We start from the raw sequence: 12831 nt of genomic DNA on the forward strand, positions 1-12831 counted from the left end.
CTATTTGCATATATTTTCCGAGTATTTTGGAAAACTTAAAGGTATCTTATATATTTTTAATATTTTAATATACATTATATATAAAAATAATGTATATATTTAAGTATCTATACTATTAAAGTACAAGCACATTTGGATTTTTACTCTATTTACCCTTATTAAAGAGGCTTTTTGTATTCATTAATGACATTTTGGACATTTTGCATTGGTTTCTTTTTTAATTGTATTTGGTTTGTCATTAACCACCGGTTTCCTAATTCAATTTTGGTATGTGATTATTCCGTGTTTGATACTGCATCATTTTAATATTTTTCCAACCGGACATGTTTGAAACTGCATCGTTTTTTCTCAAACTATTTAATGGTTTGGTTTTAAACCGCTTTTTCCTAAATATAATCCCAACTATCTAACAAAAAATATTTATAAAAAATAAAAATTGTTTATTGGTTCAACCAGTGGTTCAACCGGTAGCTGGATTTCGATTTTAGTAGTTTTTATTGGATTTTTAAAATTTTTTTTTTTTCAAACCCGAACTGAATTTATTTTTGATCAACCGGTAATCCGTTCAACCGCAGGTCTCAATCGAATTTCAAAACACCGATCAAAACTATAAAACTGTTATATTGATTTATATTTAAAATATCTAATTCAAAATTAAAAACCTAAAAATACATGTATAATATAGTTTTACCGAACATAAATCTGGATATAAAATACATATATGAGACAGATTATATAAATACATAAACAAGACGGATTATATAAATGTGATTATATAAAATTTTCACCAAACATAAACCCGCGCTTTGAAAGCGCGGGTCAAAATCTAGTATAAATTTATTTCGGATACATTCAGATATCCATAATATTTCGGTTCGGATCGGGTTCGGTTTCGGTTTTTTAAATACCAAAATTTTGAACCCGTTCGGATATTTAATCAATTTTGGTTCGGGTTCGGTGCTACTTTTTCGGATCGGGTTCGGTTCGGTTTTTCGGGTTCGGATTTTTTGCCCAGCCCTACTAATATCCAAAGACGATACCAGTGCCCCTTTGTAACGCATTTCTCTTATCATTAATACCATCTCATTACGTTTCTCCAGTAACTCTCTCATTCCAATTCTCCCACTCCATCGACTTTAATAACAGCAAGCCTCTTCAGCTCCGGAAATCCCTAATTTGGATATTATAATTAGCGATGAAGAACACATCAAAATGCACTGCAGCAGAGAATACAATCATATTGTTTCTTTCAAACGCAAAAGAAAAAAAACTTCTTTCTAATTTGAAGTTTGGTATAACGCTAAGCAACACTCACTTCAGGCTATGAGTCCTACGAAGTTTATTCAAGTCACCAATGCTCACTTGCCAGGTGATTCTAGGAACTTACATTTACACACTATTACGAATTTTCACGCAATTAACTAAGCCTTTTACCTCATCTCTCTTTCTGCAATTTCGATTTAAAGGACCATGCTTTTGTCATTCTCACTGGTTTGTAGCTTGATGAAGAGTTATGTGTTCTGTTTATTTTTACTTTTTAATTTGAGGTTTCTTCGATTTTTCAAAACAGGGTTGGTGGTTCTGGAATGGACATGAGAAGCACAGCCAGGGTAATCTTTTTATTTTATATAAATACTCTGATGAAAAATTTAGCAAATTTCCTGTAAAATAGAATCAGAATTAGAAAGCTTACTGATCTCTGTTTGGTTTACCTTTACACCCTCACTGGACCTGTAACCAACCATCAAAGCTCCCAGAAAATGAACTATGATGGTCCCAACACGGGTGAGACTCCTAGCGAAGACAGTGAAGTGATCTTATAGTAAGGCCTCTCAGGTTCATTTCCCTTTCTAGGGTTTTTATTTCATTCTTCTTCGACTCACTGTTTTGATGTTTATACAAAACCATATATATGAGGGACCACATTACTGCAGTGTATTACTTCAGAAACCAACAATGTTTTACTTGAGAAACCAGTGCGGATCAATGGAGAAGCCATGCCTGGTCAGGTATTGCTTCATAAACCAACAATGTATCAGTCTTTATATCACTTATGAACCATAATTTACAGCAGCCTGTGATAAAAGATCATAATAGTTAAATATTTTTATTCATGAAACTCTACCCATAATAGTCTAATGTCTCAAGATATGTTTGATAATATTGTTAAAAATATATCAAGATACATTTATTTTCAATAGATTGGTAATCCAATGTTGGATTCTCTCGGATGAAACATCAACAATGGCCGAAAATGACAATTTCTTGGAAACGTACAAAAAATAGTTCACAATGTTAGAGTCACTAGACTTAATTGTTACTTGGCAGACTACAGTACCACGAGAGCAACTATAACCTTTCACTAATACAACATTGTCAATCGATATAACACAGTTTAGTGTTACAAGCAAACAATCAAGTTTGTCTTCTTCATTTGAGTAGACTATATATTCTCATCTTCTCAGTTTTCTATTTTAAGTTTCATAATAAATTAGAGTTGTGAATATTATTTGATAACAAACCAACAAAAAAATAAAAATACATTTATTGTGTTTAATATTGGTCACTTAATTGAGGCTAATAATAAGTATAAACCACTTCAAACAGGAAAAATTCAATAGATCAACATATGCGAGAACTCAAGTTTCTAATTCCTCCAAACAATACACATTGATATGAAGATCATGTCCAAAGGAAACATAAAATCAACTCATGAACACAAAATTTCACAAATAAAATTTCAAATCCCGCGCGAAGTGCGGATCTCTCCTAGTTTAAAATAAAAGCATAACAAAAGTAAAAAGATGGACATTGTGATGTAAAAAAACTGCGGATGTAACTAAATAAAAATATTACTAGTTAAGTCAAAAAAAAAGAAAAAATAAATTTTATTAGTAGTCTTAGGGGGGTGTATTGAACTAGAAGTTTTAAGAGATTTTGGAGGGTTTTAGATATGGTGGGATCTGAGTGGTTTTCAAGATATTCGGGTGATTTTGGTGGAATTCTAAAGTAGAAATGAAAATATATTTGGTGATTTTGTATGACTCTTTTCTAAAAATGTGAGAGTACTTTAGGTGATTTACATTGGAAAATAAGCAAACGTGGTTAAAAAAAACACACATTGACAAGAATTTTGTACCATTAGCAAATAACCTTTAGCTTCCACTCTTCCTTCGCAACTTTGACTCAAATCTTCTTTCGCAAGTTTAACATAGAACTGATGCCTTCAATGGTGAGCTCATCACAAGATTCTTACTTGTTTGCTCATGAACTTCTTAGTGATCTCAAAAGTTTCTATTGGCATTATTGCTTAGCTCTTAGGACATATGGATCTTTTCATCCATCCACTCATTTTTGCAACACATTTGTCTGCAGTTGCATTAATGATCAAACAAGAACATTTTTTTGGACAAATCTCAAACGAGAACATTATGGTTCTGAAATAGTAAAGGAAGAAGACCAAATCAATGAATAGTCTCGAGACATTTATATAGAGAAAACAGAATCTATCAAAGAATCAGAAGGCTGCATAAAGTAAATTGGTCTTGATCCATCCCATATAACGTCCTTATGCCACATGTCTCTGTTGATTTGTCTGAGACAAACAGCTCATCAATTGCAAGCTTGGTGACACCTTCCACTGCAGCATTAAGAAAAATAGGTTGGTCAGTCACATACATGAGGGCTTTCCAAACAACAATATTGGTTAGTGGTTACACAAGTTTCACTACGATTCATCAATAGAAGCCAGTTCCAGAACTAGAACAGAGATACATACTATATATTATTATGTGCCAATTAATCATTGGTACCTCAAGAAATTCAGTGAGATCACTTCCAATTTGAAGTGGTGACACCATTTTGAGCTAAAACACTTTTCACAATGAAAATTTGTCATAAAATGAAGTGAAGAATTTTGTAAAGAATGAAAGTTATCGAAGAAAATCTGACTTCTATCCCTCATAGCTTTTTATTTTATCATCAAAGAGACTAGAAGAGAGCAAACAATTATAATGTTTCAGCACCTAAACTGACCCAAAAATTATCATGAACGTACCGCAAGTAGATAGAAAGCTGTCGTCTAAGACATCACGACGGCGGTTGGTAGCCGTTCCTCACTACAGATTGAATCTACTTAGTCTTCTCCTAGGCCTCCGATTGACGGCGGTGGTCCTCTTGTCGGAGTTTTCTCTCGGATGTCAGTGGTTATCTCTTATATTCTTTTTCTGCAATGGTTTTTATAAGTTTCTCCAAATCACACCAATAGAGGTGTGATTTCGTATGAACAGATTTTAACTACAAATGGATGCAAAATATTCTGAAATCCCGTTTACAATTTCTTTGTTTAAAATACTGTTTAGCTTTGAATAACACTAGATCTGATAGAGATTTTATAAATTGGTGATTGAATAACAGGGAATTTGAAGTGGTTTTTAGTGACTTCGTATAAATTCCATATTGAATAACACATGATTTGAAAAAGTTTTTTAAAATCATTAATTGAATAACAGTGAATTTGATTAAAAATCCAAAATCTTTTATAACTTATAGTTCAATACACCATTCTCAATGTAAACATATGATAAAAGAAAAAAAGAAGCAAAATTATGTGGCTCGATGAATAGCAAGCTTCCTTAGATTTGAAATCTTCATCTTGTTCAACATGTTGATAGCATCATCGACTCTCCCAACCATAACGTACCCATTGACCATTGCTCGGAATGTTGAAACGTCAGGTCCTACCATCGATTCATCTTCCTCCTTGTCGTCTGAAAACATCTCTTCAAAGAACTCCTCTGCCTCCGACATCTTTCCTTGTTCGCATAGACACGCCACGATCGTCCTATAACACGTCTCACTAGCCCCCCACAACGGTATACGCTTTTTACTGAAAGACTTCATCATTATACCAAACGTCTCGGGATTGCAGAGTCCTACAATCTCATCGAACAGCTCCCAAGCCTCTGTATTCTTACCGTGCTCCACCAAAACTTGCAAAACCCTATTTCCGACAGTGGTGTTCATCAGTTCAGACATGTCCAAAACCTTGTATATCTCCATAGCTTCCTCATCTTTTCCTTGCTTGAACCAATACTCCATCAACGATACCTTATAGAGTGCAGTTGCCTTGTGATATACTCTCCATGGGAGTTTACTCTCCAGTTCCTCGATTATTTGGCTAGCCTTTACGTATTTCCCTGCATCCAACAACCCGCGAATGAGTACGTCGTAGACCGTGAAATAACAACGGCCCATGGATGCCACTAAAACTCAAGCTTCGTCGAGTCTTTTAGCATCAACCAAGGCTTTCGTGAGTATCACGTATGTGTCCATCCCTGGAGACAAACGTCCGTCTAGGACTATGTGACTGAAAAGATCAAGAGCGTCGTCGAGACAGCCTTGGTCGCAGTGAGCTTTGATGATGAGATTGCAAGAGAGCATGTTCGGGAGTGTTTGAGACTCGTTGAAAAAGTAGTTGAACAGAGAGATGGCTTCCTCGTAACGTTTGGCGTCGCACATGGCTCCGATTACCGAATTGGAGATGAAGACAGTGTCTCTTTCGACACGGTATTTTTCGGAGACAGCGTGGTGCGAGTACTCGGCGGATTTGTCGAGGTTAGACAGCTCGAGCATTGCTGTGACTCGGTAGCGCAGAGATATGGGGCGGTGGTCCATGCCGATGGCGTCGCAGTTTGGATTTATTTTTGGGAGTGACGAAGGGTCTCTTCCCAGTGGGAAAGGGATCAACGCCTTCCCCACCGGAACTGCTTTTGATAAGGTCGGATTTTGGACAATGCGCCTGAGGAAGGACATGGTGGAAGCCCTAGGAGGAGTTTAGGGTTTGCTTCTTTTTTTATAGACTGCCGCAGAATCCCAATTTTAGAAAAAAAAATATTGCTTCTAATTATATACTATATGTATCCCGTTGGGCCTCTCTTCGAAGCCTACTACCAACTATATCGCTCCACCAGACTCCAAGTTTCTATCCCCATCCAGCAACCTATGTTGCATTACTTATGCCGTGTACTGCAGCCAAGTTGGATATGTTGAATTCATTTTGGAAGACCAGCCCCACTCTGAGCAATGCAAAAGTATTGCAGAACAAATTGGGAACACAACACCGACCACACATAAAGCCACTTCCGAAACAAAATGCAGCTGTTTAGATCTCCACTTGTGCTTTTATTTTGAAACTCTCAACACCATAGATCAACTGTTGCACATGGTACAATATTCCCAGCAGGAAAATTGGTATTGATATGTATGATTTCCCCTTCCTACTCAAATGCTTAACTTGAATCTTATGTCAGTATTGCTTTCCCTCTCTAGTAATGAGTTGACATATATTTGACATGACGACTCCCTTCATATTCATAAGAACTGATCAGCTTTTTTTTTTCTGAAATTGTCAGTAATTCTCATTCCCTAAACTTATGTCTCCATTTCATCGCTGAAAATCTCTCCTTGATCCTGATTTATATTGTTCCTTGCTTCGGTTTGAACACTGCACCTCCACAAGCATGCATAGCAATTAGCACACAGTCTACATCCAAGCCAATTCAAGTTTAAATATGAATAGAGATACACGTGCTATATAGGATCTTTTTGTCTGACGAATTATATTTCATTTTAAGCTTCTTTTTTTGACACTAAAGAAACGGTAATAACTTTGTAAAGGTGTCTTGAGAGGGGTTGAAAGATGTTATTGGGGCCAATGGAATATTAAATTTGTGGCCACTGGCCAACTTGCTTCACCTCTCAATCTCTGTGGCCCAAGCTTTGACTATCTGGGCTAAATATCCAACGCAGTTTGAATTGAAATACAGAACTATATATAATTGGCTAAATTTTGAATTTTGTATCGGTATTACTATTTCCTTATGTTTCTTGAATCTTGTTCCTTTTCTCATATGGTCGGTCCAAACCTGCAGGCATAAAATGCTCCGTTGCTTTACATTGTTCTTGCGACTTGCAAGTGGTTCTGACTATGTGCATCTCTATGTTTTGTTTTATTGCATATTCTTTGGGTTTCGCCAAGTTCTACTTGTAATATTTGTAAATATGTTATGGACTCTAGTGAAGAATAATACGGAAAACGGCTTATTCCTGCACACTACAAAATGGCCATAAAACCCTGGGTTTCTTGACCTTTGTCTTAACCACATGGACGGACCACAACACAAAAAATGGAAAACAGCCAATTAACAAGAAGACAACACAATTTTTTTCCTTCAAAATTGATATATACCAAACTCCACTTCTCTAGTTCTTCATGTAGGCCTCGACCAAGCTTTGATAGATTGCAATCTAATACGATCACTTTATGTGTACTATAGTATAAAATAACAAGACGCCCAAGTACTTCGTTCATCTTTTATGGTGAATTTTGAGAATGTGAACGCATTTGGTAGGCATAATATGGGATTCAATGGTCTGGTTCTTCACATGAATGGGCTTTAATACTTAAGTGGAAGACAACAGGAGACAAGAGAACATGTCTCTCGGCTATAACTTGAATCACTTCACAGTTCACACTACACACACTCGAATTTCCACTAGGATATAGATCGTATGACATCTGGTAAAAATTGGACCATATATACATATTACTTTAACCGGTCCAAATAAGCTTCTGATATTATTAAACCGGCATTTGAATTCTATACTACTACATTTGGAGGATTTTTTCTAGGGGAAACCACGGTTTAAAAATTATATGTAGATTATGAAGTACCTTTCGAGTGATTCATTTTAATTAATTGTGTACTCCATGTGTAAAATGGAGTCTTGACTTAAAAAGTCTAAAAAGGAGTTTTTGCGTATCATAAAACTTGTCATTTGTCACATAATGCTATAAGAAAGATTCATGCAAGGTACGAAATAACAAAGGAAAAGATAGGGATTCACAGTTGAGAAATCGTCTCCAATGCCCGTGGAAGAAAAATTTAAAGCCATGATATCCTCGTTATAACGAGATTTCATTTTACAATTAAATTTAAATCGAAAAATGAGTGAAATACTAATAAGCCAACATAAGTGATGATATTTACAAAGGAAACCAGAGTCAAATCCACCCGAGACCCACTCATCCAATGACCCGTCTGATTTATATGGGTAATACAACTAAACCAACTAAACCAACAAAATCCCAAAAAGCAAACGCGATTTCTGATCGAAATCGCTTATCTCACCTCTTTTTTTCTCTTCCTCTTTATCTCTATCGCGAAAGAGAAACTATGACAAGAGGCTAAGACGATTCCTCCTCCTTCGCCTCTCCCCCAGCTCTGCTCGATCTCCACTCTTCTCTCCTGCCGCTTCTCTACCGCCGCCGCCGTTGTCTGCTTAAACCAATCACCTGACGTATCCGTAAGTTGTGGTCTCAGATCTCCACTTTGAGCTTTCTTTTGGAAGTAAGTTCTAATGGATTTGCAATTGAAATGCATTGGTATATAATGCATTCCAATGGTTGAATGAGAATGTATAGGCAGTAGAATTGGAGAATGTATAGGCATCTCGCTTCTCATTGGACTTAGATCGACCTTGTTCATGATAATTGTAGTATAACTGTATAACTCGGGACAACTAATAGAACTGTGGATAACTTTAACTGTATAACTCGGGACAACTAATAGAACTGTGGATAACTTGGTTTGTTCTGGTTTGGGCAGGATACAATGAGCAATCATGTAAGTGGTATACCTGGTAGTCCGGAAAAGAGCTACAAGATGATGTATAGCTATTTGTACATGTTAAAGCAAGTGAATCCAGGAACAAAAACTTGTGTGAAATTGGATGATGCAAGTAAATTCAAGTACCTCTTCATAGCTTTGGGAGCTTGCATTGAAGGGTTTGCATTTATGAGGAAAGTGATAGCTGTGGATGCGACATCGCTGAAGAACAAATATGGTGGTGTTCTAGTTTTCGCGGAAGCTCAAGATCCTAATGGTCAAAGTTATCCACTTGCGTTTGCAGTACTAGATAGTGAAAATCTTACTAGTTGGACTTGGTTTTTCGAGATGCTTAAAAGTGTTATACCAGACTCTTCTGAACTGGTTTTCATGAGTGAAAGAAATCAGAGTCTGATCTTCGCTATAGGAAGCGTGTTTCCAGAGGCTCACCATGGGCATTGTTTATGGCATTTGAAGGAAAAGGTGAAATGGCATGCTGGTAACGTCAACAAGGTTATAGTCGGACATAAATTTATGGAGTTGGGCAGATATTACACGGTGGATGACTTCAACTCTGCTTACGACTCATTTGAAAAAAGATATCCTACTGTGTACAAGTATGTGCAGGAACATACTGAAAAGGACAAATGGGCAAGAGTTTTTTTCCCACGTGACAGGTACAACTTCGATACAATCAACAGTGTGGAATCAATGAAGAGCGTGTTTAAAGAGGCAACGACGTGGGCATTAATACCAATGTTGGATTGTACCGTCAGGAAATTCTCTGATTGGTTCACTCAACGGAAGGAAGCTGTTTCTAGATCAATCGATACAAGCCTGGTGCCTCTGGTTGAGAACTACTTGCACGGTCTATGGGATGTTGCACAAAAGCTATCTGTACGGGAGATTAATAGTTATGAGCTTAAGTACGAGATCACTGACACTGCTGGAAAGATGTTTTGGGCGAGCTTGGTTGAAAAATCTTGTACTTGCAAGGTGTGGGATTATGAAAAGTTTCCTTGCCTGCACGGACTGGCAGCTTACATCTATTTCACTACGAATGTTGATGGCGGCCTTAATATCCATGAGCTGTGCTCAAAATACTATTGGACGGAATTGTGGGCTTTGGCGTATGACAGGACACTTTGTGTTGTGCCCGACATGTCTTCTTGGAATGTACCAGATCAGATTAAGGAGGTGAAGATCATACCTCCGGATCGCATCAGGAGGAAGGGAAGGAAAAGAGTTGGATGAATTTGAAGTGATGAATTTGGAGTGATGAATTTAGCTACTTTATCGTGTTGTATGCTTCGGAAAACTTTATTTTGTTGTACTTTAACTTTAAGTGTTTTGTTCGAGAACTATGGATTACTACGGAAAACTTTGGTATTACTACGGAAAACCAGTAATCTTAACACAACATCACATTAATTAGGAGATAGTCTTTAACACAACATCACACAATTCCACAAATCCAAACATAAGGCTTATTGCAGAAACTAAAGGAGATCTGATCTCAAACTAAAGACACAAATCCAAACAACATAAGGCTTCTCATTTACGGGTAAGAAGGTCCTTAAGCTGAGCAATTTCTTCAGCCATTTTGTGCATCTCTTCAGCCATTTTGTCCACATCCTGCCTTAAGGAGCGAACCTCTTCCTCAACCCCGAGAACCCATGGTTGACGGAAGTGGAACCCATCATTCTGCAAGTTTCACATGGTTGCACTCAGTTTGACATTTTGCATAAGTTAAGAAAGTAGATAAAATGTAAATTACCTTGTACTCATTACAAGTGAAGTACCTTCGGCCTGGTAGAAAATCCTTATCTGTTGGATTAGTAGAAACCTCGTCGACGATTCGTCCCCCACATGGGCACGAAGTTGGAATCCCGTGTTCAGCATCGCAAATAAACTGAAGCATGTCAAAATGTTTCTTCATCTTCTTCATCTCCTTCCTTTCCTGATTCTCAACCCATGGATCCATTTGCGAAAGGTGATAGAGAGACGAGGGGATTCTCTGGGAGAGGAGAAGGAAGGAATCGAGGAAAAGAGAGAGAGAAGAGAGGAGAGAGAAAAGAGAGAGGGAAATGGGAATCTATTTTTCCCTCGAAAATCCCGCCTTGACTCATAAAAGTCCGCCAAAAATTCTAAATTTTTTCGAAATCCCGCCTAATATATACACGTAGTTCTACTCAAGATAGTAGTTGTACAAAATTACCAAATAGTTGTACTTTCGGTGATTTTCAATAATTTTAGTATTACATGTAATTATAAAACACTTTTTTAGTTGTACAATAAAATATAAGATTCGAAAAGATGAATATTGGTGTTTTACGTAATAAAAGTGTGAAAACATATTTTATAATGGAATCTAATATTGAGTAATCACATATTTCACAAAATGTCTATGAAAGTTTATGTAGTGTGATGGGTTGTTTTTTTGATTGCAGAGTATAATATATATTTTTCATGTTGAATATAACATTTTTTGACTACTAAAGATAATATTTCTTATTCTGATTTCCAATTTCAAACATTTTGATTTCGAAATTCGATTAAAGAAAGTCATACTAGTAATACAAAATCAGAAAATAGTTATCCATAGTAGTATTTGTATTTTTATTCTAGAAACTAGTATTTATATTTATTTTTATGTATTTATTTTTTATTCTAGAAATTAGTATTTGTATTTTTTCTTAATCAAGATAATATTTCTTATTCTGATTTCCAATTTCAAACATTTTGATTTCGAATTTCGATTAAAGAAAGTCATACTAGTAATACAAAATCAGAAAACAGTTATCCATAGTAGTATTTGTATTTTTATTCTAGAAACTAGTATTTATATTTATTTTTATGTATTTATTTTTTATTCTAGAAATTAGTATTTGTATTTTTTCTTAATCAAGATAATATTTCTTATTCTGATTTCCAATTTCAAACATTTTGATTTCGAATTTCGATTAAAGAAAGTCATACTAGTAATACAAAATCAGAAAACAGTTATCCATAGTAGTATTTGTATTTTTATTCTAGAAACTAGTATTTATATTTATTTTTATGTATTTATTTTTTATTCTAGAAATTAGTATTTATATTTATTTTTATGTATTTATTTTTGATTCTAGAAACTAGTATTTATACTAAATGACAAATAAAGCAAAGTCAAATAAATCAAAGTCAAATAAAACAAAGTAAAATTTTTCAATGTATCTATTTTTAAGTCTTTGATAAAAAAAATTATATGGTATTAAAGGACAAATAAAGTAAAGTCAAATAAAACAAAGTAAAACTTTTCAATAAAACAGGAGGTTCCATCTTCAATCGCCACAATCCTCTACTCATATTGTTTATTAACTTGATTGTCGCCACCATATCGAGTTATGGCTTTATCTCCGATTTCATCATCATTCGAATGGCACACCTCATAGTTCATACCTACAGAATTTCGTTTCCCCGCTTTTGAACTTCGTTTTGAACTTGGTTTGCCCGCTCTTGAAAGTTGCTCTGAGAGTTCTAACCTTTCGATGACCTCCACCAACAAAATGCACCTACGGTTGTTTTTATCAAGGGACAAAAGATAACCACAAAGATCCTCCTCATCACAAATGACGAATTTCTTGTCACTCCCAACCAGCAGTGGAATGTAACTCAATTTCAACTTCACATTACATTCATCAAGCCCCACCTTTTTGCATATGCGTACTTCTACCATTGAAAGATCTATCTCCTCCACAGCATGCTTCAACACTAAACAATACATGCGACCTTCACATCTGAAGTGTATGATGACGTTGTGGCTCATTGTAGCCTGCCAAAACCATTCAATACCATCCATTATACATTCGAAGTTATACATGTTTTACTAGTTCTACAATAATCATCAGTAATACTAGTTTTTTCTAGTTCTACTGTCGTACCCGTTTTGAATTTGAGGTTGAATCTACATTCAGCGCACTAGAATCGAACAATACAACCATTCTCCTACTCAATTCAACTAATAATGGAATCGTATAATAATAGATACCAGGATGCAACATCTAAATCCATTTTCTAAGCTCATTCAAGAGAGGAGCTTTGGAACCCCAAAACCGAGAGCCTCGTTCTCCTCTAAAACCTACCTCTTCGACCCTTAAACAGCGCCGGAAGACGACGGAGGACC

General features: G+C 35.8%; 2 protein-coding genes and 1 pseudogene across 2 annotated transcripts; 1 reads left to right on the forward strand and 2 right to left on the reverse strand.

The window, feature by feature from the left end:
• Positions 1–4605: 4605 nt before the first annotated feature.
• Positions 4606–5814, reverse strand: LOC108816868 (pentatricopeptide repeat-containing protein At3g60960, mitochondrial-like; annotated as a pseudogene).
• A 3203-nt stretch (positions 5815–9017) lies between these two features.
• On the forward strand, positions 9018–9923 carry LOC130498042 (uncharacterized). The gene has a single exon (XM_056991381.1). The coding sequence runs from the start codon at positions 9018–9020 to the stop codon at positions 9921–9923; it is 906 nt and encodes a 301-aa protein (XP_056847361.1).
• A 191-nt stretch (positions 9924–10114) lies between these two features.
• LOC108827670 (uncharacterized) lies at positions 10115–10824 on the reverse strand. Its single transcript, XM_018601122.2, has 2 exons — positions 10447–10824; positions 10115–10373 (listed from the first exon to the last, which is right to left on the reverse strand). Exons 1-2 carry the CDS (start codon positions 10651–10653, stop codon positions 10224–10226), a joined length of 357 nt encoding a protein of 118 aa, XP_018456624.1. The 5' UTR covers positions 10654–10824; the 3' UTR covers positions 10115–10223.
• Positions 10825–12831: the final 2007 nt, after the last annotated feature.

Source organism: Raphanus sativus, chromosome 7, assembly GCF_000801105.2.
Source record: "Raphanus sativus cultivar WK10039 chromosome 7, ASM80110v3, whole genome shotgun sequence".
Lineage (NCBI taxonomy): Eukaryota > Viridiplantae > Streptophyta > Magnoliopsida > Brassicales > Brassicaceae > Raphanus > Raphanus sativus.

What these genes read in the sequence shown, in the direction of transcription:
- LOC130498042 (XM_056991381.1), top strand. Translation starts at nt 9,018, where the DNA reads ATGCTTAAAAGTGTTATACCAGACTCTTCTGAACTGGTTTTCATGAGT.
- LOC108827670 (XM_018601122.2), bottom strand. Translation starts at nt 10,653, where the DNA reads ATGGATCCATGGGTTGAGAATCAGGAAAGGAAGGAGATGAAGAAGATG. An exon ending in TCACTTGTAATGAGTACAAG is followed by an intron (nt 10,374 to 10,446) that starts GTAATTTACATT and finishes TGAAACTTGCAG; the next exon opens with AATGATGGGTTCCACTTCCG.